This window comes from Manis pentadactyla, chromosome 1 (assembly GCF_030020395.1).
Source record: "Manis pentadactyla isolate mManPen7 chromosome 1, mManPen7.hap1, whole genome shotgun sequence".
In the NCBI taxonomy this organism is placed as follows: Eukaryota; Metazoa; Chordata; class Mammalia; order Pholidota; family Manidae; genus Manis; species Manis pentadactyla.
The window spans coordinates 63,582,683-63,609,698 of record NC_080019.1 but is presented as its reverse complement, the minus strand read 5'-3'; the positions used below and the strand labels follow the sequence as shown (position 1 = coordinate 63,609,698).

Genomic DNA, 27,016 nt, shown 5'->3' with positions numbered 1-27,016 from the left:
GTTGTGGGCCTATACAAGGATTTTTGCAGACTTACAGAGGCTAAGGGGACAAAAATTGGAATTGAGAATCAGCTGAAAGGGAGTTCCTGGTAAACCTGGAAACATGAGATACTTTAAGAATAAAGATAAATCAGAAATGAAGAACCTTCTAAGGAACTGAGACATAGCCTTGAATCATCTAAATTCTTCATTAAGTTCAAGTAATGTATTGATCTCTTGCATTGATTAGAGTTCTTGGCTTTATAAGGTTCTGAAAAGGCTGGTGTTATGAGCTGAATTGTTCCCCTACAAGTTGTTTTTTGCCCTGTAAGATTAGATTTTATTTTGCAAGGAGGTAAGGATTTCAAAAGAGATAGCTGGTATATACTTTCTACAGTGATGTTACCACTCTAGCTTAGAGAGATATGGACAGAGGCACAAATATTTTTACACCTTAATCTTCCTAACACTTACTCTTTTTTTAAATATATATATATTTTTAAATTTTATGTTGGTATCATTAATATACAATCATATGAGCAATATTGTGCTTACTAGATACCCTTCCTAATTTATATGTTGAAGCCCTAAACTTGAGTACTTTAAATGTGGCTGTAGTTTGAGATAGTGTCTTTGTTTTGCAGTTGTTATTACCATTAGTCTACAATTACATGAAGAATATTATGTTTCTAGGTTTTCCCCTTCAGCAAGTCCTCACCACAACCCCATTACAGTCACTGTCCATCAGCATAGTAAGATGTTGCAAAATCAGTACTTGCCTTCTCTCTGTTGCACAGACCTCTCCATGCTCCCCACGCCAAATTATACATGCTAATTGTAATGGGCCCTTCCTTTTTCGCAGCCCTTACCCTCCCTTCCCACCCATCCACCTTAGAACCTTTCCCTTTGGTACCTGTTAGTCTATTCTTGGGTTCTGTGAGGCTGCTGCTATTTTGTTCCTTCAGTTTTTTGTTTCTTCTTATACTTCACAGATGAGTGAAATCATTTGGTACTTGTCTTTCTCTGCCAGGCTTATTTCACTGAGCATAATACCCAACTGCATCCATGTTGTTGTGAATGGTAGGATTTGTTTTTTTTTTATGGCTGAGTAATATTCCATTGTGTATATGTACCACCTATTCGTTATCCATTCATCTACTGATGGAAATTTAGGTTCTTCCATATCTTGGCTATGGTAAATAGTGCAGCGATAAACATAGGGGTGCATCTGTCGTTTTCAAACTGGACTGCTGCATTCTTGGGGTAAATTACTAGAAGTGGAATTCCTGGGTTAAATGGAAAGTCTATTTTGAGCATTTTGAGGAACCTCCATACTGCTTTCCGCAATGGTTGAACTAATTTACAATCCCACCAGCAGTGTAGGAGGGTTCCCCTTTCTCCACAACCTCGCCAACATTTGTTGTTGTTTTTCTTTTGGATGGTAGCCATCCTTACTGGTGTGAGATAATATCTCATTGTGGTTTTACTTTGCATTTCTCTGATGGCAAGCGATGCGGAGCATCTTTTCATGTCTCTGTTGGCCATCTGAATTTCTTCTTTAGAGAACTGTCTATTCAGCTCCTCTGCCCATTTTTTAATCGTATTATTTGCTTTTTGTTCGTTGAGGTGCGTGAGCTCTTTATATATTTTGGATGTCAACCCTTTATCAGAGCTGTCATTTACAAATATATTCTCCCATACTGTAGGATACCTTTTTGTTCCTTTGATGGTGTCCTTTGCTGTACAGAAGCTTTTCAGCTTGATATAGTCCCATTTGTTCATTTTTGTGATTGTTTCCCTTGCCCGGGGTGATATGTTCAAGAAGAGGTCACTCATGTTTATGTCTAAGAGATTTTGGCCTATGTTTTTTTCTAAGTGTTTTATGGTTTCTTGACTTACATTCAAGTATTTGATCCATTTCGAATTTACTTTTGTGTATGGGGTCAGACAGTGATCCTGTTTCATTCCCTTACATGTAGCTGTCCAGTTTTGCCAGCACCATCTGTTGAAGAGGCTGTCATTTCTCCACTGTATGTCCATGGCTCCTTTATCATACATTAATTGTCCATATATATATGTTTGGGTTAATGTCTGGAGTCTCTAATCTGTTCCACTGGTCTGTGAGTCTGTTCTTGTGCCAGTACCAAATTGTCTTGATTACTGTGGCTTTGTAGTAGACCTTGAAGTTGGGGAGCAGGATTCTCCTCCCCCTACATAACTCTTCCTTCTCAGGATTGCGTTGGCTATTCAGGGTTTGGTGTTTCCGTATGAATTTTTGAACTATTTGTTCCAGTTCATTGAAGAATGCTGTTGGTAATTTGATAGGGATTGCATCAAATATGTATATTGCTTCGGGCTGGATGGCCATTTTTAGTATATTAATTCTTCCTAGCCAAGAGCATGGGATGAGTTTCCATTTGTTAGTGTCCTCTTTAATTTCTCTTAAGAGTGTCTTATAGTTCTCAGGGTATAGGTCTTTCACTTCCTTGGTTAGATTTATTCCTAGGTATTTTATTCTTTTTGATGCATTTGTGAATGGAATTGTTTTCCTGATTTCTCTTTCTATTGGTTCATTGTTAGTGTATAGGAAAGCCCCAGATTTCTGTGTGTGTTAATTTTGTATCCTGCAGCTTTGCTGTATTCCATTATCAGTTCTAGTAGTTTTGGAGTGGAGTCTTTAGGGTTTTTTATGTACAATATCATGTCATCTTCAGACAGTGACAGTTTAACTTCTTCTTTACCAGTCTGGATTCCTTGTATTTATTTGTTTTGTCTAATTGCCCTGGCTAGGACCTCCAGTACTATGTTAAATAACAGTGGGGAGAGTGGGCATCCCTGTCTTTTTCCCGATATCAGAGGAAAAGTTTTCAGGTTCTCGCTATTCAGTATAATGTTGGCTGTGGTTTTATCATATATGGCCTTTATTATGTTGAGGTACTTGCCCTCTATACCCATTTTGCTCAGAGTTTTTATCATGAATGGATGTTGAATTTTGTCGAATGCTTTTTCAGCATCTGTGGAGATGATCATGTGGTTTTTGTCTTTCTTTTTGTTTATGTGATTGATGATATTGATGGATTTTCAAATGTTGTACCATCCTTACATCCCTGGGATGAATCCCACTTGGTCGTGGTGTTTGATCTTTTTGATATATTTTTGAATTCCGTTTTCTAATATTTTATTGAGTATTTTTGCGTCTATGTTCATCAGGGATATTGGTCCGTAATTTTCTTTTTTGGTGGGGTCTTTGCCTGGTTTTGGTATTAGGGTGATGTTAGCTTCATAGAATGAGTTTGGGAGTATTCCCTCCTCTTCTATTTTTTTGGGAAACTTTAAGAAGAATGGGTATTATATCTTCTCTGCATGTCTGATAAAATTCCGAGGTAAATCCATCTGACCCATGGGTTTTTTTCATGGGTAGTTTTTTGATTACTGCTTCCATTTCTTTGTTGGTAATTGGTTTGTTTAGATTTTGTGTTTCTTCCTTGGTCAGTCTTGGAAGATTGTATTTTTCTAGGAAGTTGTCCATTTCTTCTAGGTTTTCCAGCATGTTTTCATATAGGTGTTCATAGTATTCTCTAATAATTGTTTATATTTCTGTGGGGTCCGTCATGATTTTCCTTTCTTGTTTCTGATTCTGTTGATGTGTGTTGATTCTCTTTTTTTCATAATAAGTCTGGCTGGAGGCTAATCTATTTTATGTATTTCCTCAAAGAACCAGCTGTGTGTTTCATTGATTTTTTTCTATTGTTTTATTCTTCTCAATTTTATTTATTTCTTCTCTGATCTTTACTGTATCCCTCCTTCTGCTGACTTTAGGCCTCATTTGTTCTTCTTTCTCCAGTTTCGATAATTGTGACATTAGACTATTCATTTTGGATTGTTCCTCCTTCTTCAATATGCCTGGGTTGCTAAATACTTGCCTCTTAAGAATGATTTCACTGCCTCCCACAGAAGGTGGGGCTTTCTGTTGTTGTTGTCATTTGTTTCTGTATATTGCTTGATTTCTATTTTACTTTGTCCACTGAACCATTGATTTTTTTAGGATCATGTTGTTAAGCCTCCATGTTTTGTGTGCCTTTGTGGTTTCTTTGTACAATTTATTTCTAGTTTTATACCTTTGTGGTCTGAAAAGTTGGTTGGTAAGATTTCAATCTTTTGGAATTTACTGTGGCTCTTTTTGTGGCCTAGTATGTGGTCTATTCTGGAGAATGTTACATGTGCACTTGAGAAGCATGTATATCCTGTTGCTTCTGAATGTAGAGTTCTATAGATGTCTATTAGGTCCATCTGTTCTAGTGTGTTGTTCAGTGCCTCTGTGTCCTTTCTTATTTTCTGTCTGGTGGATCTATCCTTTGGGGTGAATGGCGTGTTGAAGTCTCCTAAAATGAATGCATTGCAGTCTATTTCCCCTGTTAGTTTTGTTAGTATTTGTTTCACATATGCTGGTGCTCCTGTGTTGGGTGCATATATATTTAGAATGGTTATATCCTCTTGTTGGACTGAGCCCTTTATCATTATGTAGTGTCCTTTATCTCTTGTTACTTTCTTTGTTTTGAAGTCTATTTTGTCTGATATTAGTACTGCAACTCTTGCTTTCTTCTCTTTGTTGTTTGCCTGAAATATGTTTTTCCATCCCTTGACTTTTAGTCTGTGCATGTCTTTGGGTTTGAGGTGAGTCTCTTGTAAGCAGCATATAGATGGGTCTTGCTTTTTTATCCATTCTATTACTCTGTGTCTTTTGATTGGTGCATTCAGTCCATTTACATTTAGGGTGACTATTGAAAGATATGTACTTATTGCCATTGCAGGCTTTAGATTCGTGGTTACCAAAGGTTCAAGGTTAGCCTCTTTAGTATCTTACTGCCTAACTTAGCTCACTCATTGAGCTGTTATATACACTGTCTGGAGATTCTTTTCTTCTCTCCCTTCTTATTCCTCCTCCTCCATTCTTCATATGTTGGGTGTTTTGTTCTGTGCTCTTTTTAGGAGTGCTCCCATCTAGAGCAGTCCCTGTAAGATGCCCTGTAGAGGTGGTGTGTGGGAGGCAAATTCCCTCAACTTTTGCTTGTCTGGGAATTATCCCTCCTTCATATTTAAATGATAATCGTGCTCGACACAGTATCCTTGGTTCAAGGCCCTTCTGTTTCATTGCATTAAATATATCATGCCATTCTCTTCTGGCCTGTAAGGTTTCTGTCAAGAAGTCTGATGATAGCCTGATGGGTTTTCCTTTGTAGGTGACCTTTTTCTCTCTAGCTGCCTTTAAAACTCTTTCCTTGTCCTTGATCTTGCCATTTTAATTATTATGTGTCTTGGTGTTGTCCTCCTTGGGTTCTTTCTTTTGGGAGTTCAGTGTATTTCCGTGGTCTGTTCGTTTATTTCCTCCCCTAGTTTTGGGGAATTATTTCTTCAAAGACACTTTCTATCCCTTTTTCTGTCTCTTCTTCTTCTGGTACACCTATAATATGGATATTTTTCCTTTTGGATTGGTCACACCGTTCTCTTAATATTGTTTCATTCCTGGAGATCCTTTTATCTCTCTCTATGTCAGCTTCTATGCATTCCTGTTCTCTGGTTTCTATTCCATCAATGGCCTCTTGCATCTTATCCATTCTGCTCATGAATCCTTCCAGAGTTTGTTTCACTTCTGTAATCTCTTTCCGGGTGTCTGTAATCTCCCTCTGGACTTCATCCCTTAGCTCTTGTATATTTCTCTGCATCTCCGTCAGCATGTTTATGATTTTTATTTTGAATTCTTTTTCAGGAAGACTGGTTAGGTTTGTCTCCTTCTCAGGTGTTGACTCTGTGGTCTTTGTCTGCCTGTAATTTTGCCTTTTCATGGTGATATAGTTTGCAGAGCTGGCATGAGTGATGGCTGCAAGAACTTTCTTTCTTGTTGGTTTGTGGCCTTCCTCTTCCGGGAGAACAGCGACCTCTAGTGGCTTGTTCTGGGCAGCTGTGTGCAAACAGGGCTTCTGATTCCTGCCCGGCTGCTATGGAGTTTATCTCCGCTGTTGCTGTGGGCATGGCTTGCGTCAGGCTGCTCCTCTGATATGGTGGATCCGCATTGGAGGGAAGCGGCCCGGAGGCTATTTATCTCCATGAGGGGCCTCTGTGCTCCCTGCTGCCCAGGGGGTTAGAGTGCCCAGAGATCCCCAGATTCCCTGCTGTAGGTGTAAGTGTCCCAGGACACTTCCATCTGGTTTTGGCATCCCTGTCCCTTTAAGACTTCCAAAAAGCACTCGCAAAAAAAAAAAATTAAATAAACAATTTAAAAAAAAAACTGCTTGCTTTTCTTTGTCCCCAGGCGCTGGCCTCAGGGACCTGCTCACAGGTCTTACTATCCTGTTTCCCTAGTTTCCAGCACCTCATGCATGCACTGTGTCTGCACTCTGGTCCAGATGGCTGGGGCTGGGTGTTTAGCAGTCCTGGGCTCCCTCTCCCTCCCCACTCAGACTCCTCTCCTCCCACCGGGAGCTGGGGGGAGGGGCACTCGGGTCCCACCGGGCTGGGGCTTGTATCTTACCCCTTTCATGAGGCACTGGGTTCTCGCAGGTGTGGATGTGGTCTGGATGTTGTCCTGTGTCCTCTGGTCTCTATTCTAGGAAGAGTTGTCTTTGTTATATTTTCATAAATATATGTGGTTTTGGGAGGAGATTTCTGCTGCTCTACTCACGCCGCCATCTTGGCTCCCCCCTGTGCTACATGTTTTTAACTCGCTTTTTTTTCTTTTAATTTTGGTATCATTAATGTACAATTACTTGAACAACATTGTGGTTACTAGACTCCCCCTATTATCAAGTCCCCCCCACATACCCCATTACACTCACCATCCATCAGCGTAGTAAGATGCTATAGAATCATTACTTGTCTTCTCTGTGTTGTACTGCCTTCCCTGCCCCCACTACATTATGTATGCTAATCATAATGTCCCCTTTTCCCCCTTATCCCTCCCTTCCCACCCATCCTCCCCAGTCCCTTTCCCTTTGGTAACTGTTAATCCATTCTTGGGTTCTGTGAGTCTGCTGCTGTTTTGTCCCTTCAGTTTTTGCTTTGTTCTTATACTCCACAGACGAGTGAAATCATTTGGTACTTGTCTTTTTCTGCCTGGCTTATTTCACTGAGCATAATACCCTCTAGCTCCATCCATGTTGTTGCAAATGATAGGATTTGTTTTCTTCTTATGGCTGAATAATACTCCATTGTGTATATGTACCACATCTTCTTTATCCATTCATCTACTGATGGACACTTAGGTTGCTTCCATTTCTTGGCTACTGTAAATAGTGCTGTGATAAACATAGGGGTGCTAACTAGCTGTCTTTTTAAATGTTCACATTGAGAGTTTTAATTGCTCTGGAGTTTTGTTATGGTAAGATCCAACTTCATTTTTCCCTTTCAGTTTCCCTACTGTCTACAACAGAGACGCCTTTTCCCACCCTCATTCCTCTTTCTGGATGAAGTGCCAGGTCTCCTCACATGCAGGCACCAGACTGGCTGTCCACTGTGCCATTGGTCCATGTTTTGTTTCTATGCCAGAACCACAGCTTCTGTAATTATAGATTTGAAATATATCTGACTCCCTGGTAGTTCAAATCTGCCCCAGCCTGGCTCAATTTGCCTTTCTTTTTCAAACCTGTCATAGAATTCAGACTATTATCCTTCAATATCAATTTTAGAACCAGATTGTCCAGGTCTTAAAAAAAGTCCTGCTGGCATTTTATTTGAAATCACTTGAATTTTAGAGGTTCAAGTAAGAAGTATTGACATTGTAATTTTTAACTGTTTTTATTCTTGAATAGAGACAGAAAAATATTGATGGAGATGGTGTATTTATGGAGAATAAAGAACAACACAACCAACACCCATACCCCTTCACCACTAAGCCTGTGAAATACACTTTGCCAGAAACTCTGAAGCTTCCGATGACAATTTCTGAATCTCAAACCATGAAGGCTCTGTTTCTCCTCTTGTTCTTTCTGCCAGCTGGCATTTGCATGTGGTTCCCCAGCTTCTCTGACTACACGTGATGTTTTAAGAATGAGGACTTGTTCTTTAGTGTGTTCTCTGTGGGAATTCCTGGAAGCAGGGCTCCCAAAGTGGTTTGTTTCAGACAGAACCTATATGTGCTTCTGCCAGATAGCTGGGCCTATGGCCATCCCAGGGCCACTCTAAATGACATGTTTGGCCAGGGTTTCTGAGCCACATGGACAGTGTGGATTCAAGTTGCAAGTTCACCTGGGGGCAGGTGTTCCAAGTTTATCATCACCCAGAAGGTGTGGTCCTTGTTTGGAGGTATAGCTTTTGGCCAGAGGTTTCATCTTAGGCTTCCCTTCTTGAGCAGCCCTGGGTTCTGCCCTTTGCCACCTGCATCCATGAGCAAAAATGTGAAAATCAAAGCTCCATTTTCACTGGGGGTGAGAGCCGTCTGCTGGGCTTTGCTGACCTCTCTGGGCTTCAGCCCTCCCTTGGGTTTTGGATTCTGAGGATTCTTTATTTTCTTGCCAGCTCACCCATGCTATAGAAATGATTATTTTAAAAATCTCACATATTTAGTTACCTTCAGCAAGATCTGTAAGAATTTTTAGTCTTCCATACCGCATGAAGCCAAAGACTGAGAACTGACATTTTTACATTGTTTTAAGTTGCCTCATCTAAAAATGACAGTATATCTGTACATTCACATAGGTCTTCTTTTATGTTCTCAGGTATAGTTTTATTATTTTTTCCTTAAGCTTCTTATGTACTCTTCATTAGATTATGTCCTGTAAATCTTGGTTTGTACTACACTAAAATATGTGTGTTGTGTGTATGTCTGTATGGAAAGAGAGCTGTTTTTCTGATTTATAAAATTTTTCAGTAATTCAAAAAATCATAAACCCAACATCAGTAAAAATAAAGTCTAATCTTTTGGTGTATGTTGTTATAGACATTATCCTTAAACATGCACCTGCTTTGCACAAAGAGGAGGTGCTGGTTTGCATTTCACTAACTCACTCTGCAAGCAGGATGGTAGGGAAAACAGAAGGTCAAGGGCAACGTCTTGGAGACCCACCAGGATTCAGGGGGGACAGAGGAGAGGACCATGGCGTTTTGGTGCAGAGTGAGCAGGATCGTGGAGAGAAGGGCCTGGTCTCACGCCTGGGCCTTCAAGCAGGGCTTCCATGTCAGAAAGCAAGTTCATATCCAGGCTACTTACTAGGGATGCCCAGGCCTACTGCAGCTCACATTAAGGATGTGGCTTAGAAAGATGTGGGTTCACCCAGGGCCGACACCGAGGCCCTCCTGATGCCTCCCTCACGCCTTCCTTCCTCCCCCCCACAGGGTACCTCTAGCAGCTCCCTTCTCTGCCATGGGAACAAGACCTGGATTCAGGTGGGGTTGGCGAGCTGGAGCTTTAGCTGCAACCAGTGCCACTTCCCAGGCATTTACATGAGCACCTCTTACTTTACCTCCTGGATCAAGAGGCAGGTTGCCAACATGAGATTCATCAGTAGGGCTGGGCCTGCTTTCCTGAACCCAGTCATCTTCATGGGCTACAATCTCCTGGTCTCCTTGGGCTCCCATTGGCTCCTGTGAGCAGCGTTGCCAGGACAGTCACTCCTGAGGCTGCTTCCTCCTGCCCCGTCTGCCCTCAGAAGTGGAGACCAGAGGAGCGCAGGACAACGGGGCAGAGTGCCCTTGGGGAGAGCCACTGTTGTTTCATCGTCCAGTAAAGATACTCTTGAACTTTGCACCACTGAAGTCATCATCTTTCTTCCTGACTTTGGCAAGAGGCCTCCAGAACATTCCAGAGGCTTGTCCTTCCTCTCAGGGGGCTTTCCTGTGCTTATGCTTGTGCCTTCCATCCTGGGTGGCAGTGTCCTCTCTGCCAAATATGGGGCTGAGCTCTGTGATCCCCCGTGTCCCTGCTGAGTCATGCCAATAGTCTAGCAGTCCCTGGGTCCTCATGGCTCTTCCCTGGGTCTCTGACCAACAGTTGTCTTCAGGTCTTCCTAAGAGGGTTGGCCTCTTCCCAGGACACTCACAATGACCAGACCTGCACTTATGGGCCTTGTTCCAGAACCTGTGGGCCTCTCCCAACCCCTCGTATCCCCCTAAGGGTCTACAGAACCCGACCAGTTCCTCTCTCTCCCTGGCGGGGGTGGAGGATGACGGTGGGACAGGGAGTGGGGCCCAGCAGAGTGCCTGCCCAGGTGAATTGTGAGGTGACTAACCCTTGGGCACATAAGCTGCCTCAGTGACCACCATCAGATTCTGGAGAGGAAGGATAGGCTGGCCCAAGTAGGCAGCCTGTGAGGATAGAGCCCGTCCTCTGTGTGGCGGTAGTGGCCCTCAGGTTCAGAGTAGCCAACTGGGTTGGCACTTTGGGAGCTGGGAGGGTAGTGGGTGTGATTTGCTGTCTACTCAGAGATTGGGGCACGAATGGCCAGCCCGGGTGTCTCTGGAAAAAGAATGTCCTGGTTTGACTTAACTTTCACTTTATCTTTTATTAGACTAGAATTTTCCAACAGCTTTGAACCAAAGCTCCCACACGCTACTTTTAAATAGAATTTCCTCACACTTCTTTTTAAATGTATTATCTATCCGTATTCCCCAACGTACAACTCAGCCTTGTGTTCCAGGAATAGTCTCATGGTTATCATCACTGTTTTTCTGTGAACAGAAACCTCACTTGTGCAGTCTTTCCTAAGCAGATGGATCCTTAACGGAAGGGCATTTGCTCAATGGAGGGTTTGTTTTTTTTTTTCGGAGGTGGGGTGCTGCTTAAAATTATGCAATCTTCAAAAATCATTATGAAAACATTTCAACCTGCTTAATTTCAGTGCCCTGGGGCCACGCCCCACTGAAGTTACCAGGCTGGAAGGGAAGGTGGGGCGCGTGGAGCTTCTGGACGCCAGCACCACCGCCGGGGTCAGCCCTTCATCCCCCCAGGGGAGGGATGAGCCCAGGGCAGTGGGCTACAGGGGAGAGGAGGTGTAGGAACCGGGCGAGGATAGGGCTGAGGGTCTCCGGGACACCGAGCAGGCAGAGTGAGCGGGGGCCCGGGGCGGGGGCGGAGGCGAGACCAGAAGCAGGGCAGCCAGCCGGTCCGACCCGCAGACCAGGCTGGGGGGCCTCGGAGCGGCCGGTCACCAGGAGCGCCCTCGCGCGCCGCACGCCGGGAGCACCACCGCGAGGGGCCGCCGGGGGCCGTCCGCGCAGGCGCGCCCACCGCACGTTCGAGGTTGCCGCGGACGGCCAATGGGAGCGCCGCGGTGGAGCCGGCCAGGAGCGCGTCGCGAGAGGCGCGCCGCGGCGAAGTCGCTGCCGCCCCAGGGTGGAGCCTTGGTGCAGGGCACGGGCCAGCAGGCGGGGCCCCGGGGCCGCGGCCCTCTGCCCCGCCCCCTCCCCCTTCCCCCACACGCTCACGCACGCACGCACGCACGGGCCGCAGCTGCCCACCTCTCATCCGCTCGGCCTTTCGGCAGGTTGCTTGGGCGCAGGTGGGGACCTGCAGGCAGTATCCACGGTGCGCCCGCCGCCCCCAGAGCCACCAGCCCCTCAGGTGGGCCTCGCGTCCCCCGGCAGGCCGCCGCCAGCTCGTCGAAGGCCTCAGCCCTCCAGCTTCCTACTTATAAAGGCGACATGGACTTACTTCCCGGTGGGTCCCGTGGACTCCTTGGGGGAAGAGGGTGCCAGAGCAGTCTTAAGGACCGTTGATCCCTAGGGACAGAATAGGGAGGGCTGAGAGGAGATCTCCCTTTGAGGAGTGCTGCTAAGCACCTGTTGTGGGCCAGGCCTCCCATCCTGGTGAGGAGAAGGCAAGGAAAGTTGAAGGAGTCTGAGGTGGGCTGCATGTTCCCACCTCTGAGCCGCCTGTGAGGCCTTGGGTCTCCCCACCCAGCCCAGGTCCCACCTGCCCCTGGCCAGGCCCCCAGTGAAGGACTTTTGTGGGTCTCCAGCATGGCTCTTGGGGAGCCTTTGTGGGTATTTCAGGGCTCACTTGCAGGGCAGGCAGTGGCTTGCAAGCATGGTTAACTAAGACCCACACCAGTACTTATCCTGGAACTCAGTGCACACAATTTACCCACCACGGGAAGTCTCCCACAGGACCTAGCGGTGCTCTGCTCTGCTGTGCACGTTAGTATTGCATCTCCCATGTTAGCCTTCACTCACGCAGCTGTGGCCCACTTGCATTATCTCACAGCCCATTAACCCGTTTGGAACCCTGGGAAATGGGGCTGCTGTGATGTTGGACATGGTAATCTCCAGTTTAAACACTATCCCAAAGTGGCTGCACCCATTTGCAGTCCCTCCAGCAGTGCATGAGCAGTCTGGGCAATAATCCTCAGCAACACTTGGTATCTGGGACGTTAGGTTTTGCCTGACAGGTGGTGTGGAGTGGAGCCTCGGTGTGAATTAAAGCTGCAGTTCCTTGAGGACTGATGGGGCTGAGCAGCTTCTGTGTTCATTTGTTGCTGGGCTTGCGTCCTTGGGATGTGTCCATTCGTCCACATTGCCTATTTTCCCTCTTAGGTCATCTGCTTTTCTCTCACTGAATCACAGGATGCGGCTCCCAGAGGAGGGAGAGGGGTCTGCTTTGGCCAAAGTAGAGGAAATCAAATGGAGACGTGGATGAGTGTATAAGGGATCTGGCCAGAGTTGAGACACTGCTTGGCCAGGACTGGTGGGCTGGGTATGCTCTGGGGCCTGGGCCACTGGGGATGCTGCAGTCCTGCTGAAACTGGCAACCCCAGGCCACACTTGGACAGCATCATTTCCATGTGATGGCCCATGGAAAAGGAGAGTCACTGGATAAGTGTGGGCTGGTGGCTGGAGAGGTGGGAGATGAGGCTGAGGGAAGGGGTAGGGAAGGTGCCATGGTGCAGCTGGCAGGGCCCATCCCTCATCAAGCTCTTGCCTTCCTACTCAGCCTGTGGCTTCTCCTATGAGCGGAACCCCACCCTCTGGGACCCAGAGGCCATGGCTCGGTGGTGGCCTTGGATGGTCAATGTGCAGGCCAATGGCACACATATCTGTGCGGGCACCCTCATTGCCTCCCAGTGGGTACTGACTGTGGCCCACCGCCTGATCCAGTGAGTTGGGGCCTAGGTGGGTGGACGGAAATGCACCTAGAGTCGCTGGGGCCCCAGTCATCTGACCAGCTGGCTCATCAGTAGCAGCTGTGCCCTCTGGGGAACCGCCCCACAGTCCCAGCTGCCCAAGTCCAAGCAGGTAGGGGCTGAGTCCTGCACATTCCCTCCTGAGACCTGGGAGCTTGCTCTTGCCGCCTGCCCTCAGTCATGGGAAGTCATTCCACAGATAGGATATGAAGGCTTGGAAGTCATTGTCCAGGCCTCCTTCCTCCTATCCACAGAAAGAAGGTCCTAATTCTTTCTTCCACATCCTTCGCTTCACTTACTCATTCCTTCCTTCCTTCAGCCAACAGCCTTTGACACTCCTTTGAAGCCAGGCCCTGGCCTGGGTCCTGGGTGCAGAGAGGAGGCTTATCATTCCTCTTAGGTTGCTGGGGAAGGCATATGAGAAGATGTGTGCTCACAGGGAGTCTGGTAAGTGTGGGGACAAGAGAGGGGGCGACCCTGTTCCAGACCAGGGGAGTGGCCCGAGGATAACATCTGTGAGGGCTGACCAGTGGAGAAGCATCCTGCAAGCCTAAGGGCCAACATGGAGACTTCAGAGGCATGCCTGGAAAGAGAGCTGGAGGGCAAGGCTATGGCTGATTGATTGCATGGGGAACTCTGTCCCTTCCAGGGCCCAGCAAGGGGCATGAAACAGAGTTCAGAGTTTGGAACCAGAGAAAACTGGGTCCCCAGCTCTACCATGTCCTAGGTGTGTAGGCTTGAACCAGTCACTGGGCTTTTCTGAGCCTCAGTTTCTGCATAAAATGAAGGGTTGTAGTGAGGACATGCCCACACAGTGTGTGTGCAGGGCCCTGTTCACATCTGTTGTGAGGAGCAGGCTTGGAGCTTGAAGCAGGTGGTGGTTTGTCTGGATTTGCTCAGAGTGCAACAGTGAGGTAGAGGGCAAGGTCCAGAGGCTGGGGCGGGGTGCCTGGAGCTGATGGTGGATTCCCCTTATGGTTCCCCTAGGCGTGATGTTCAGTGTGGGTGGGGAGCCCGTGGATGAACCAGACAGCTCAGACTACCTTCGACGTCCCTGCGCTCCTGGTCATTGTGAACAGCCAGTACCAGTCCTGTCGGTACTGGTCCTGGGTTGGCTGGGCCAATGACATTGCCCTCCTCAAGCTTGAGTGGCCAGTCCAGTACAACAGGTATGTCTGGCCCATCTGCCTGCCTGGCCTGGACTGAGGTGAAGAACCACTCCATCTGCACTGTGACAGGCTGGGGACTCCCCCTGGGTTGAAGGTAAGTTGGAGCCTTCTCAGACCATGGTGGGCAGTGTGGGAGAGGACCTGGGTGCAGGCTAGGTCTAACATGGACAGGTGCTTTGGAGATACCTTCCCCTGGGTGCCCACTGGCTCCAACCTTCCTGTCTGACTCTCATCTCTGAGGTCTGCTTTCCCTTGAAGTCAGCAGTGAGCATATCACGGCCACTCAAGCCTTAGGGGACCCAGATTGTCTGCGAACCCACAGGCCCAGGCCAAGGCATATAAGCAGGACTTCCTTGAAGGCAGAGAGGGCACAGAGTTATAGCTTGCACGCAGGTAGAGTATACCACAGGGCATCTATGACCTGAAGCAGAGCATCTGAAGTGAAAATAACAGGGTTCTGTGTCTGTAAAAAGCTTCCCAGAAGGCCCCCGGGGGGCTGGCTAAGGGCAGTCTGCACCCGGCGCTTAGTCACTTAGGGTCCACTCATGGCTCCCCTCTGCCCCTGGTGGTCCCAGATCCTTTGTCATCCCAATTTAAGAGCAACGCACCAAGAGCAGGAGCACTGTCCCAGGTTCATCAAAGGGCCCATTTCCTTAGGAGCCGTAGGAAGGGGGACCCTGTCCCTTACTCCAAGAGAGGTACCTCTGACCTCAGGGTGCCAACTTGCCTAAAAAAAGCCTTCAGGCGCTCCAGCCCAGGGGTAGAGAGTAGCTTTTTGTCTTCCCTGCCATGGCCACCTGGGGAATGGCTGGGAATGGGCAGAAGTCTCCTGTTCCCCAGGAACTCAGGGGAGGGACAGAGACATGGGAGGGAGGGACAAGGGGAAGGATGGGGGGAGTGGAGGAAGCAGTGCCTGAGACCCACAGAGGGAGTTGCCAAGCCCAGGGGAGGAAGTAGCCTTTGAGGGGGCTTGAAGCAAAGGAGGGATTCGGACCAAGAGGGTTTTGGCAGGTCTTTGAGATAGAAGGAAGGGTGAAGGCCAGGATGCTGAGGGAGGAATGGACTCAGCAGACCCGGCTCTGTGGGAAGTGAGACCAGGTCCGGGAAGGCCAGGTTGCAGGCTGCCCTCCCCAAGGTCTCCATGGAGGGGTGCACAGGGGCTGGAGGCGTGTGAGCAGCAAAGGAAGGGTGGGGACAAGGCTGGCAGCGGCAGGCAGCCACGAAACCACTAAGCCTGAACCAGGCGGGCCCCTGTCCCACAGGCGTGTGGCCCCAGTTCCGGACCATTCAGGAGAAGGAAGTCACTATCCTCAACAGCACAGAACGTGACAACTTCTACCACAGGTTTGCCAGAATCCTCTCTATGGTTCGGATCCTCAGCTCCCAGATGATCTGTGCAGAGGACTTCGATGGGGAACAGTTCTGCTAGGTGAGCACCCCCCCATCCCCCCCTTGCTCCCTCACCTCCAAGGGCACCTGGCCAGGAGTAGGCAAGGGGAGGCACAACTGGGAGGTGGATGGGAGGAGGAAAGGAGTGGGTGTCTGGTGTGAGAGCACCCCTTTGTCCCCGACCTGAGCCCTGGCTACCTCAGGCCACCTCTGGCCTCCCTGACCTTTTTTGTTCCCTCATCCCTCCCAGCGGGAGATAAGCGGTGAGCCCTTGGCCGGTCCTGTGGAGGGCACACGGAACCTGGTGGGAATGGTGAGCTGGGGCCCAGGATGCCAGAAGAGTGAGGCCCCGCCCATCTACCTGCAGATCTCTTCCTACAAATGCCGGATCTGGGAGCATAACAGTGGGCAGGCTGTGCTGGCCCCATGCAGGGCCCTGCTCCTGGCACTCCCACTGTCCCTCAAGCTCCCTGCTGCCCTCTGACACTCTCATGCTGTCCCTTGGGCATCCTCCCCACCCTCCATGCCCAGAATGCTTCAGGTGCCCTACAAGGCAGGGCAGAGACTAGGTGCTCAGTTAAACACTTCTCTTCGGCACGCCTCCTCCTTCCTGGGCCTTGGAGGCCTCTCACTCCCTGGGCCTGCTCAGGTGGAAGGTGACAGAACTTGATGGGTGGGATGGGGGCTCCAGGCAGTTTATACCGAAAAGAGCAAGGCAGCAGCATCTGTGTCCATCCTGCGGAAGGTGCTGGGAGCATGTTGGGATGGTACTGGGGTCCGATGATGGAGGGCCTGGAGTACACTGCCGAGGCTGAAGCTGGGGCTGCCTGGACACAGTGGGAGTTGGGGAGGGTGCAGCTCTGTCGCTTTTTGTGATACTTTAGTGGGAGTCAGGCTCTCCTGGACTTTGACATGTTTCCCTGCTGGCGGCTTGAACATACCATCATTGCCCTGAAGCACCATATTGACCTTTGACCTCCCAGCCCTGCCTGGAGACTGGGGCAGGTGCCTACTAGGATGGGACATTATCCCTACCATCAGCAGCCATCCCTGTGCATAAATGGCTAGTGGAGGCCCCAGGTCAGAGGTCAGGCAGGCAGCTATCAGGGCAGATGGATCCCAGGGCTGGATTTTCCCCAGGCTTTGCCAGCTTTCTCTGTTTGACTTCAAGTGCGCCCTGCCCCTCTGGGTCTCTGCAGCCTGGCCACACAGGAGGACTCTCGCCAGTATGCGTAGAATGACCCTTGCCACAGCTTCTCTGTATGAGAAGCCCATAGGCTGCGCCCAGAGGGCAGAGTCAGGGTTTCTGGCTAGTGGTAAAGTGAGTACTCAGCTTCCCCAGATGGACCTCTGCTGTCTCTTCCCCTTCACTGCTCTGAGACCCTGTACTCCTTCCCCCATGTGATTCTGGATCCCTCTCCTTACATAATAATGATCCAGGTGAGGGTCAGGATCCAGGTGTAACTCCTCTGTGTCCGCAGCACTGGGTTAGACCAGTGAAGGCCGATTGAAAGCCACGGGGTGCGGTGTGGGGGAGGGGAGAGCTGGCAGAGTCCTCCCTGGTCCTGATGCCCAGCCCGAGGCTGCGCCCAACTGGCTGCAGCTACCCCTCTGCCTTAGCTACCATTTCTCCCTCCAGCTCCTCCTAATTCAGGCTGGGAGGGAAGTCAGGGGAGGGAACTTCACCCTGGCCTGTGCCACGTGTCACCAATTGCATCCCCTCTGCATAAATGCCCTAGGGATGGGGCCTCCTGAGGGGTCTTTTCAGGCCACTCAGGTATGAGAAGGCACTCAGCTTTATTTACGAATCTCTGCAGGCTGTGAAGCAGTGTGAGCTTTTCCAGCAGCTCCTCTGGTTCAGAAGCCTACTCTCTTGTCTTCTTAGTCTCCAGGCCAGGTCTGAGTACCTCAGCTGACATTCACTGCTGTCTGGAGCCCCTCTGTGCACATCTTCCCAAGAATCAGTCCCAGGTGGCCTTTGGGTCTTCGGCTGAGAGGCCCATAGCTGAGAGCGTAGACGAGGAAGCTGTGCAGATGAGAGGCTGGTCGCAGCCTCCATCCCTAACTGCCCCCTGTGGTGATCCTCAAGGTCCTGACACCCCACCGCAGCTGAGCATAAAAGGGCCGTGGAACAGCTCATGGTTCCCCTTGTCTTCTCAAGTATTCCCTGGATTCCAATGATGAGGCCTGGGTGCCATCTTTCTTCTCTTCTCCTCCAGGCCCCTTGCTACTCACAGCATGTGAAACAAGTGCATCCCATTGCTTGGAGCTTGGTATCTGCTGGGCTTGGGGAAAAGCTCACACCCCCCTAGGCCAGAACCCCTGCGAGGCTTGGGGCAGTCCCTTCACCAGGGCTGCTATCTAGCCAGGTCTGAGAACCTCCTATTGCCACAGCTGCCTCCAGTGACCCTCTCCCTCCTTGGCCAGCCTGGATGTGGCCTCCCACTCCAGCCCATCCAGCCCAACTACCCCCTTCCAGAAGGGAACACATGTCCTTTAGAGCCACTGCTGTTCCTGGCATGTCTGGGTGGGTGTGAGGCCATTCTGGATCTGCACAGGGACAGTGGTCCATGCCAACTTTGCTGGGTGGCCACATGGGAGGGCTGACAGGAATGGAGTCTAGGCTGGGAGGTAGGACATCTGGTGTATCTTGTCCCTGCCCCTGATGGGCTCTAAGGGTATGGCCATGGGCCCTCAGAAGCCCCCGTGGAGCAGGCAGAGGATGTCCTGCAACCTCTTTGGTCCACGTGTGAACTTGGAGTCTAAAATGCCTGGACCCTGTCCAGGACTTGAGCCCTAAGGCCTACCAGCCTTAGCTGCTGCCTCCAGGAAGCTCTCCTCATTTCTCTCCTTTTTTCTTCTTGGCCTCATTCATCTCATCTTCCTCTACCTTGATGGCCACTGTATCCACACTGTCCTTCTTCTTCTTTTTCTTCTTATCCTCTGTGGGGTAGAGGAAAGAGGTATGTGATGGGAGTGAAACAGGGTTGCAGGGCCCACATCAGAGCCTCCCACATCCAGCCCTTCATTTCTTCCTTCCTCTCAGACCTCTTCTATCTGCAGAATAGTTCCTTGTTTTGCCTGCCTCACTCTGACCCATTTCTGTGCTCTGGTCTCAGGGACAGGCTGGGTCTGCTCCCTGAGCCTGCCGTTGGTGGAGGGGAGGAATAGGGAGGCTCTGGGTGGACCAAGGAACTGGCTGGCACAGCAGGGTCAGCAGGGTGGCGGGGCTGGGGGCTTGAGCTGGTTCACCTCCAGGGATTTCTGTGAGCTCGTTGAGTGGGGGCACAGTCTCCAGTTTGTCTGTGTACATCTTGGCTGCCTTTCGCTGTAGGTACCGGGCTTCAATCTCCTTCCGGGTCCGTGGCACGCGACAGTTGAAGACACAGCATAGAGTGATTACTGTAGGGAAGACAGAGCAGGCTTGGCTGAGGCCAGAGCTCAGACAGCCCAGGAATGGAACCCAACTTCAGGCCCACGTCCATCTACCTATGAGTGTCTCACCCAAGAGACTGGCAGGAAGCTCCACGTCTTGACAAAACCTGTGTGGGCTCTTCCCAGATACCTTTCCTGAACAGGGCTGGCTTTATGCCATTACTGGGCCCACTCTTAGAAGGGCCTTGTGCTTGGCTTAATGCTCTGCTGTCACTGTTGTTAATAATCTTTGAACAAGGGGCCTTATATTTTCATTTTGCACTGGCCCCATAAATCATGCTGCTGGCCCAGTCCGGAGGGTCTCTCTGACTAGTTGGCAGATCTCTGGAGGAGAGGGCAGAGGCTGTGCCGTGACTCAAGCTGCAGCTTCTGGAGGCTTTTCTGGGCAGTGCATCCTGGGCCCCCAGGCTTCTGAGAGGACCCCAGATGCCAGAGGACACGGCTGCATCCTCTCCAGCCTCCTCGAGGACAAGCCTGGGTGCCTCCTGGTTGCAAGAGCCCATGAGAGGGCGCAGACCCTGCTCTGGGGGGTTCACCTCAGACAGTTATTCCAGGAGTGGTTTTCTGGCTGAGGGCAGCTGTGCCCATGCAGGCTGGGCCAGGACATGGGGCTGGCCTGTCTGTGGATGGTCAGGGCAGGGCTGCAGGACCTGGCTGGGCTGAGTGTATTTTTCTAAGGCCCCTACAGTCTGACCACCTTGGCCCCAACCTCAGAGGAGGGAATGGGGCTGCTTCCTATTATAATTCAAGTGACAGGACATAACTTCCTGGCAGACTCTTGGGGGCAGGAGGCTCAAGCAGGACAAACCAGGCCTATTTTGGGGAAGATGGATCAGACCTATATGGCCTGAGATGGAGCACCCTCTGGGGTCAATCTCGTATAACTCTTCTCAGCCAAATATCATGGCCCCACAAAGTCTCACCAGACTCAGAGAAATTAATTAATTAATTAATTGATGAGTGGCCGTAAAGTCTTTACTGCTGAGGACAGGACTGGACTCCCAAATGGATGGATGGGGGAGCCAACAGCATCCAGGAATATGCTGGGGGGTGCTACATGAGGGCCCCAGCAGAAGGTGTGACTACACTGCTGTCCAGGGGTAGAAGTACAGGAAAAGCATCAGGAGGTCAGCGATAGGGAAAAATGACACATCCCTCGTACAGTGGAGCCCCCTGTAATCACCATGATTGCCATGTGGCTGCATCCCCAGTTGGGCAGAATACTTCTTATCCACTGAGTTGGGTTTTGGTCTTTTCCAGGTCCCTGTGTGTCTGAAGACCAAGGTTGGTCCTTCATCTGACCCTACTGGCTTGGGCCACCTCTTCCAGCTACCCACCAGGCATGTCCTCAGAACCATGCCCACTCGGGCTCCACAAAGATTGGTCCCAGACTCGGGGAGGCCTGGGCTTCAAAGGGAGCTCAGCAGGCAGCTACTGGCAGAGCAGAGCTCAAACACTGCTCCTCGCTCCAGGTCTGTTCCATCCAGCCTGGCCTGATTGCATCTCCTCAAAGGAAAGAATGGTGTGCCTTGGATTGAGCTCCAGGGCCTCGGCAGAGGCTTGGGATGCGAGTCCCTGGGCTGGAGGAGACCTCCAGAGGCACCCCAGCCAGGCCCAGCCCCTCTGCCCAAGGTTCTAGGGGTGATGCTCCTCTGGTTGCTATACCGCCTAGGCCCAAGTGGGCTGGGAAGCTGGAAGGATGTTTCCTACCCAGGAAATGGGGCTGTTTCCTACCTGCTTCCTAGAGCCCTGCATGGAAAGTAACAAAAGCTGACCCACTGCTCAGAAGCCTTTGAAACCATCCCTTACCCTTTTCTAGGAATGGGGTTAGGGTTAGGAGTAGGAGTTGCTCTGTGGTGGAGGTCCAAGTGCCTCCAGGTCTGACACTGCAACTGTCTGGTGGCCCCACACACTTCCACCATGTGGGACAGAGCAGAGTCTGGGAGAGACCGCTGTGTGTTGGAAGGCCCCACAGTACCGTCACCTCTGTTCCCTGGGGCACCCCAGGGCTGCTCCCTGGACCTGCACCTCATACTGCTCCTGTGGCCCCTGCAGGGCAGATGTTTCCTCCAACCCTGCCTCTTGGTGCTGGGGGTTGTTCCCTTCACTGGGCATGTGAGCTGGGCTGCAGCCACCCCTGTCTGTGGGGCCTTCATTGAGAAGCCTTGGCTAGGAAAAAAATGCAGCCTCTTGCTCAGATCCTGTTCCCATCCCAGCCATGAAGAAATGGTGTTGGGGTGTGTGGCACTTCTGGTGCCAGGAGAAGCACATGCAAATCAGATGTCCTGTTTCCTTTGGGGCACCCACGTCTGGATAGGCCCTCTGTGGAAGACCTGCTCTCCCAGGGACCTCATCCCAGGACTGCCCCAGCTAGAACTTATATGCCGCTCTAGCTCTCTTAGCCGGCATGCTCTCAGTGGACGTCCTAGAAGGGTTATCTGAGAGCTGGGTGCAGGCTGTTTCCTCCGGCCTCTGCCTGGAATGACTTTCCAGCCGCCACCTGCCAAAACTCAGCCCATCTTCCCACAGATCTGCAGCTCAGAGGACCCTCACCTGTGATGCCTTTGAGGGTGGAGTGTGTGTGGGGGGTTCTTCCCTTTCACTACCTGTGCACCCCCAGCCCTTGGCCTGTAGAGCCTCTGTCAGACTCTGCTTTGTACCCTGGCATCTTCTTCCAGTCAACCTACATTTCTTTGCCTCTTTTCCTTAACTCCAGACCCCTATTCTGGAAGGTTTACTAAAGAGAGCACACGAAACCCATTTCTGTTCCGACTGCATCAAGTGACTTCCAGTCCCAGGAGAGGAAGGGGCCTCCTGCTTTTAATTGAGATGGGTGTGTCATTCAGGGGAAATGGCATTTGACAAGGCACGGTTTGCAGCCTGGGAGCCCCATCTGCTGGGTGTCTGGGGAGCCTGTGGGCCTTGCTGGGGCCCCTGGGTGTTGGCCTTTTAAGCTGGCCAAACTGCAGGTAAAGCATCAGGAGGCCAGCAATAGGGAAAAATGACACGTCCTCACCCTGGTACAGTGGAATCCCCTGTAATTACCATAATTGCTATGTGGCTGCATCCCCAGTTGTGCAGAATACTTCAGGTAACCACTGGCCTGTCAGCCCTCCACAGGGACTTTGTGTGGATTGGGAGGTGCCAGAAACCACAGTGGGTCTCCTGCAGGCGCTGGGCCTGCTTGCACTGCCTGGAATTGCTGCTCTGAGCCCCTGGGGGTGGTGCTGGGGGAGCAGGGCAGGTGCTGTATGCCCATTTCAGTGTGGTGGGAAGGGCCAGAGCCACTACTCACTGATGGACAACACGAAGAGTGAGAAGATGCCCACTACGTGCCACAGGCGCATGTCCCAGAACACCACGGTCTCCTTGGTCAGCGGGGGCGGCTTAGGCTTGGGCGGGGCCGTGCTGGGCTGTGGGTCAGGAGAGAGGGGAATGAGCGAGGGTCTGGGACTGGGCTGAAAGACCCAGGTCTCAGCAAGGACTCAGCCCAGGATTTTAGATTCTTCTAGAATTAAGTGTCTTAGGCTTTCACAAGCAATGCTCTAGACTTGGGAAGTGCCAGATTTAGGACAAGAGAAGAGTGGAACCCGAGAAATGTGGAGCCAGGGACTTGGAGTGCCAGGGTGGGTGATGCTTGGGTTAACCAGGGCTGGAAGGGGCAGGCCTCGAAGGCCAGTCCTAGTCAGATTCAAGGCCCCTGCAGGCAGCCTGCAGTTCTTTCCTCCTGCTCCAGTCCTGCACCTCAAGCAAAGTTGGAGTCTCAGGACCAAAGCCAGAGACAAGGTGGGGCCTCTGTGGCCCTAGGGGACTTTACTTTCAGGTATCCCCAGTGTGGGGTGTGGTGTAGAGCTGGAGTCAGGGCCCTGTGGTTCTGCGGCCCTACCAGGACCCCCACCAGATGGCCCAACAGCTGCCTATCCTACGGGAGGCACCTCTTCCCACCCAAAGTCTAGGCCAGAGTTCTCCCAGGACAAGGACATTTGTTCGCAATTCCACAGCGACACCTGGAGGCCAAAAGATGTGAGCATGGCTGGAGCAGGCCTGAGGAGAGCGCAGCTGCGGCCCCCTCCCGCCTTCTGGGGGGACACCACGGCCCAGCCCTGGGGTCTGAGTGGACATGGTCCTGCCCTGGTGGGTCTGAGGAAGACCTGTCCCTGCCCTGTGGGGCTGAGAGGATATGACCCTATCTCTGTCACCAAATTTGGCTGAAGGAGGTGGTGGCAAGTTAGCGCTCAGAGGGAGAGGAGACCCTGGAGCATCTGTGCGGCACACTGTCCCGATGAACCGAACAGGGACAGGCATGAGGAGTCTCCTCTGGCTCTCTGGGAAGGAAAGGTAACCCACAGCTTAACCATCTGTCCAGGCTTTCCCCTATTCCATAAGCATGGATTGGGCACCTACCACAAGCCACGTACTTCCTCAGCTCATGAACACTGTCAGCCTGTGCTGGGTATGCTCAGCATGACATTTGGAGAGAGGATCAGCAACTGGTCCCAGGTAACCCAGAGGATCTGTGTGCCAGGGATTGGTACATGATTCCCTGGCTTGTTTCTCAACCAGAGTGAACTTGGGTGGGAGCCCTCTTTTCTCTAGGCCTCAGTTTCTCTATCTGTAACGAGTGGGGTAGTTTCAGGGTCTCTGAGAAGCTCTCTCTACCCAACCCGAGTGGTAAAATTGACAAGATGACACCCTTCCTAGGTATCACCCCAGGAACCTGGATCCTTTTGTGGGGTCAGACACATGTATGTGGGGTTGAGGAACATGTGTGGGAACAGGCACATGTGTGTGGGATTGGGGCACACATTTGTGGGTACAGGGCACATGTGGTTGGAGTACATGTGCATGTGGTTGGGCACACATCTGTAAAGTCAGGGCCATGGTCTGGGCAGTGGCAGGGGTCCCTGATTCTAAGGCTCAGTGTGTTGGCTTGTCTGGGTTGTGTGTCTGGAACACTCGGAAGGACAAGTAAGCATCTCAGACTCTGAGCCTGGCCAAGCATTGTTTGTGGTGGGTTTGCTTGGGGGCTTATACTCTCATCCCCACAGGGGTCTTTGGTAGAGGGCAACAAGTTGGGTATCTATCTACTGGGGGTCTGAACTCTGAGACATGGAGGCCCCAGCCTCCATCAGAGCCTACAACATGATGGAGGATGATGGCGGCAGGGCTGGAGTGGGTGGGTACCATGGATTCGAGCCCTGGCCATCTTTCTGGTGCTTCCCTGGATCCCCCAGGCTCAGCCAAGCCCTTGCTTAGGCTGTAGGTAGATGGCAGGAAGATGACTCCAATGCAGTTTCCCTTGATGAGCTGGGAGAAGAGGTGTTCCTGAGGTACAGGGGAAAGAGTCCTTGGCTCAGAACTGACTCCAGCCCTCACCCTCAGCCTTCTCCTGCACCCAGGCCAGCTCGGTTTCTGCACCTGAGGCCTCAGGGCAGCTGGTGAGAGGCCCAAGTACATCCCTTGGGGCTCAAGCCAGCCTGGCTCCACTTACAGGGACACCGGAGCTGACATCTGACTCCAGCCCAGACTTCTGATCAAACCCCATGGTCAGCAGCAGGGTCAGGCTAACACCATGGTGCGTGGCACTGTCCTCATGTCCCTAAGACCTTCTAGTTCAAGGCTGCACCCCTCAGTCCCCCAGATAAGGCTTTGTCCTTCCTCTCCCATCCTGTCCTTAGCATCTACCCCTTGAGGGCTCTCTGGACTGCCTGGCTGTCTCCTGCACTTCCGTTCTCCTGCTCTCTGTTCTGCCCCTGCCTGCACAGGGTCTGTCCCCGACTCCTCCCTGGGTCAGCCTCTTGGGCCTTCTCCCTTTGGCTTCATGCTCCGGAATTCCAGGTCAGATCTGCCTCTTTGGCTCCCCTTCCCCGCTCAGCAGGAATGGGATACAGAGGGGCCAGGGAGGCTGCAGACAGCACCTACCCTTACCCTCCCAGCTCTTTCCCAGCCAGGCTCCTGGCCAGCCACCCCAGCCGTCTTCCCCCCCTCTTCCTGGGCTATCTCAGCAGCTCTTCCAGTTCTCCCAACCGTGTGCCGTATTCCAATTCATTCTCTTTCCAAACCAGGGCTCATCATGATTCTCCCTGATCAGAAACCTTTGCTAGCTCCCCGTTATCACCAGGACCAGGCAAGACCTCGAATCCCTGGGTCCTGCCCTGCCTGCCCCTCCCCTCCAGGGCTTAGTGCTCTGCGTGGAGTCAGACTCAACACATGGCTGCTCTGTAAAGGGTCTCCTCGTCTTCCTGTTCCCACCCTCCTGCTTGGGATGCCCTCACCTCCTTCCCAAGGCTGTGTCTCCTCCATTAGACAGGGGACCCTGGAAAATCTCATGGAGTGGAAGCTCTTTCCTCCAGCAGACCCTAAGATCAGGGACTAGATCTCCCCCATCAGCCTAGGGACCACTGAAACCAAGGACCGTGCCTCCACCTGGCTCCCATTAGACCACAGACTAGAGGACAGGGGCTGAGTATTCCCCATCAGCCTAGACCAGGCTGGATCCCAAGACTGGGAGTTCCTAAAATCAGGGTGAGTCTCCCCCATCAGACTAATGTTTTTGAAACCAGGGGCTGTGCCCTCTCATCAGACCAGAGATCGGTCCCAAAATTGGGATCTGAGTCTCCCCCACAGCCTGGAAGCTTGGGGTAGGGCTATGGCACCCTATTAAACCAAGTCTCCTGGGGCAATAGGAAGGGGTCAGCCAGCTGAAAGACGTCCCCTAACCCTCTACCTGGACGGTTTGATAGCCCCCCAAGCCCCTCTGCGCCGCCCTGCCTCACCTCCACCAGCTGCCCGGCGACCCCCGCGAGACAAACCCCCAGCACGGCGCCGCCCAGTGCCCAGCGGGGCTCCGCGCCTCGCCAATGCTGCGCCATCGTCACGCTCGGCTCGGCAGCAGGTCCGGGGAACGGAGCGATGCCGCTGGCCGGGTTGGTCCTGGGACTGGCCCTGGCCCGCCGGCCCTCGGCGGTGGCGGTCTGGTCGCAGGCTGCGTGCGAGTGAGCATCACTTATTCGTCCTCGGTGTCTGGTTCCTGGGCCGCCCGCCGCCCCCATCACTGCTGCGGAGACCCGCCCCGCCCCTGGTAAGATTGACTCCTGACTTCCCTCCTCCCCTCACTGGCCCAGAGGGACTTGCGGCGGGAGTGGGTGGGAAGGAGGACAGGCGGGGTCAGATTCTGAACAACCGGTCTCCGCCCCGCTCCTCTTCCCCCCTCAGGCCTCAGTTATTCCATCTGGGACAAGGGGAGGGGCTGGAATCTGCTGATTTAGGAGGCCCTTCCCATTCTGACGTTATGAATTTGAAAAACCATACTGGACCTAGGTTAGGGGAGGCATGACAGCCAGGTTGCCATAGTGACAGGCGCCCAGGCATGTCCTGGGCTTTCTGGGCTGGCTTTCTGCCCAGAAGCAGCTCTGGTTATCTTGGACATCAGAGCTGGAGGCAGGGATGGGGAGCAGGGGGTGGTATTGTCAGAGCTGCCAGCTGTGGGTGCTATGGAAGGTTCTGAAGGAGCCAGCATCTGCAGCCCCATGGGACAGAGTGGGCTTCCTCCTGGAAGGGCTGGTGAACCATTTTCTAACTCTGGCTGACTCTCAGCCTCTGCCCCAGCCTGAGCCCTGCTTCTCGTTCCAGTCTGAGCCATGTCCCTAACCTTACACTGAACCTGGCCCCGCGGTGAGTCTTGACGATCTGGGGATGGAGGCAGAGAGGATCTGAGGAGCTGTGTAGGCCTGGGGAGGACTTTAGGAGAATGGGAGGCCTGGGGTGGGGAGCCTTCTCTGGCCCATCCTCCTTTCACTCTTCTCTTCCCTTTCTTCCGTTGTTATTTATCTCCTTCCTGCTGAATGCTGGGGAAGCAGCCATGTCAGACCCCTGCATTCCTCATCAACAGGGAACTGTGCAGGCTAGAGTGCCCTGGGGCCCAGACTGGGGACC

At 51.7% G+C, this 27,016-nt stretch overlaps 2 protein-coding genes and 1 long non-coding RNA gene across 4 annotated transcripts; 2 read left to right on the top strand and 1 right to left on the bottom strand.

Annotated features, from left to right (window-relative positions):
- The first annotated feature begins 11,647 nt into the window (after nucleotides 1–11,647).
- Nucleotides 11,648–16,734, top strand: PRSS50 (serine protease 50). Its single transcript, XM_036920753.2, is given in 5 exon segments — nucleotides 11,648–13,061; nucleotides 14,087–14,290; nucleotides 14,292–14,344; nucleotides 15,520–15,686; nucleotides 15,897–16,734. Coding segments are annotated over 5 exon segments (960 nt in total). The 5' UTR covers nucleotides 11,648–12,759; the 3' UTR covers nucleotides 16,131–16,734.
- A 692-nt stretch (nucleotides 16,735–17,426) lies between these two features.
- TMIE (transmembrane inner ear) lies at nucleotides 17,427–26,161 on the bottom strand. Of its 2 annotated transcripts, XM_036920768.2 has the most exons (4): nucleotides 25,858–26,161; nucleotides 22,377–22,494; nucleotides 18,899–19,048; nucleotides 17,427–18,589 (listed from the first exon to the last, which is right to left on the bottom strand). In XM_036920768.2, the coding sequence occupies exons 1-4, from the start codon at nucleotides 26,131–26,133 to the stop codon at nucleotides 18,486–18,488; spliced, it is 648 nt and encodes a 215-aa protein (XP_036776663.2). In that variant the 5' UTR covers nucleotides 26,134–26,161; the 3' UTR covers nucleotides 17,427–18,485. The 2 variants fall into 2 exon arrangements, with proteins under 2 accessions (XP_036776663.2, XP_036776664.2); XM_036920769.2 differs by lacking the exons at nucleotides 17,427–18,589; nucleotides 18,899–19,048; nucleotides 22,377–22,494 and adding an exon at nucleotides 22,507–24,406.
- LOC130682802 (uncharacterized) lies at nucleotides 24,871–25,948 on the top strand. Its single transcript, XR_008996161.1, has 3 exons — nucleotides 24,871–24,919; nucleotides 25,522–25,606; nucleotides 25,825–25,948. It is a non-coding gene; the product is annotated as an uncharacterized LOC130682802 (long non-coding RNA).
- Nucleotides 26,162–27,016: the final 855 nt, after the last annotated feature.

What these genes read in the sequence shown, in the direction of transcription:
- TMIE (XM_036920768.2), bottom strand. Translation starts at nt 26,133, where the DNA reads ATGGGGGCGGCGGGCGGCCCAGGAACCAGACACCGAGGACGAATAAGT. An exon ending in ACTCTTCGTGTTGTCCATCA is followed by an intron (nt 19,049 to 22,376) that starts GTGAGTAGTGGC and finishes TCTTCCCTACAG; the next exon opens with TAATCACTCTATGCTGTGTC. An exon ending in GCTCACAGAAATCCCTGGAG is followed by an intron (nt 18,590 to 18,898) that starts GTGAACCAGCTC and finishes TCTACCCCACAG; the next exon opens with AGGATAAGAAGAAAAAGAAG.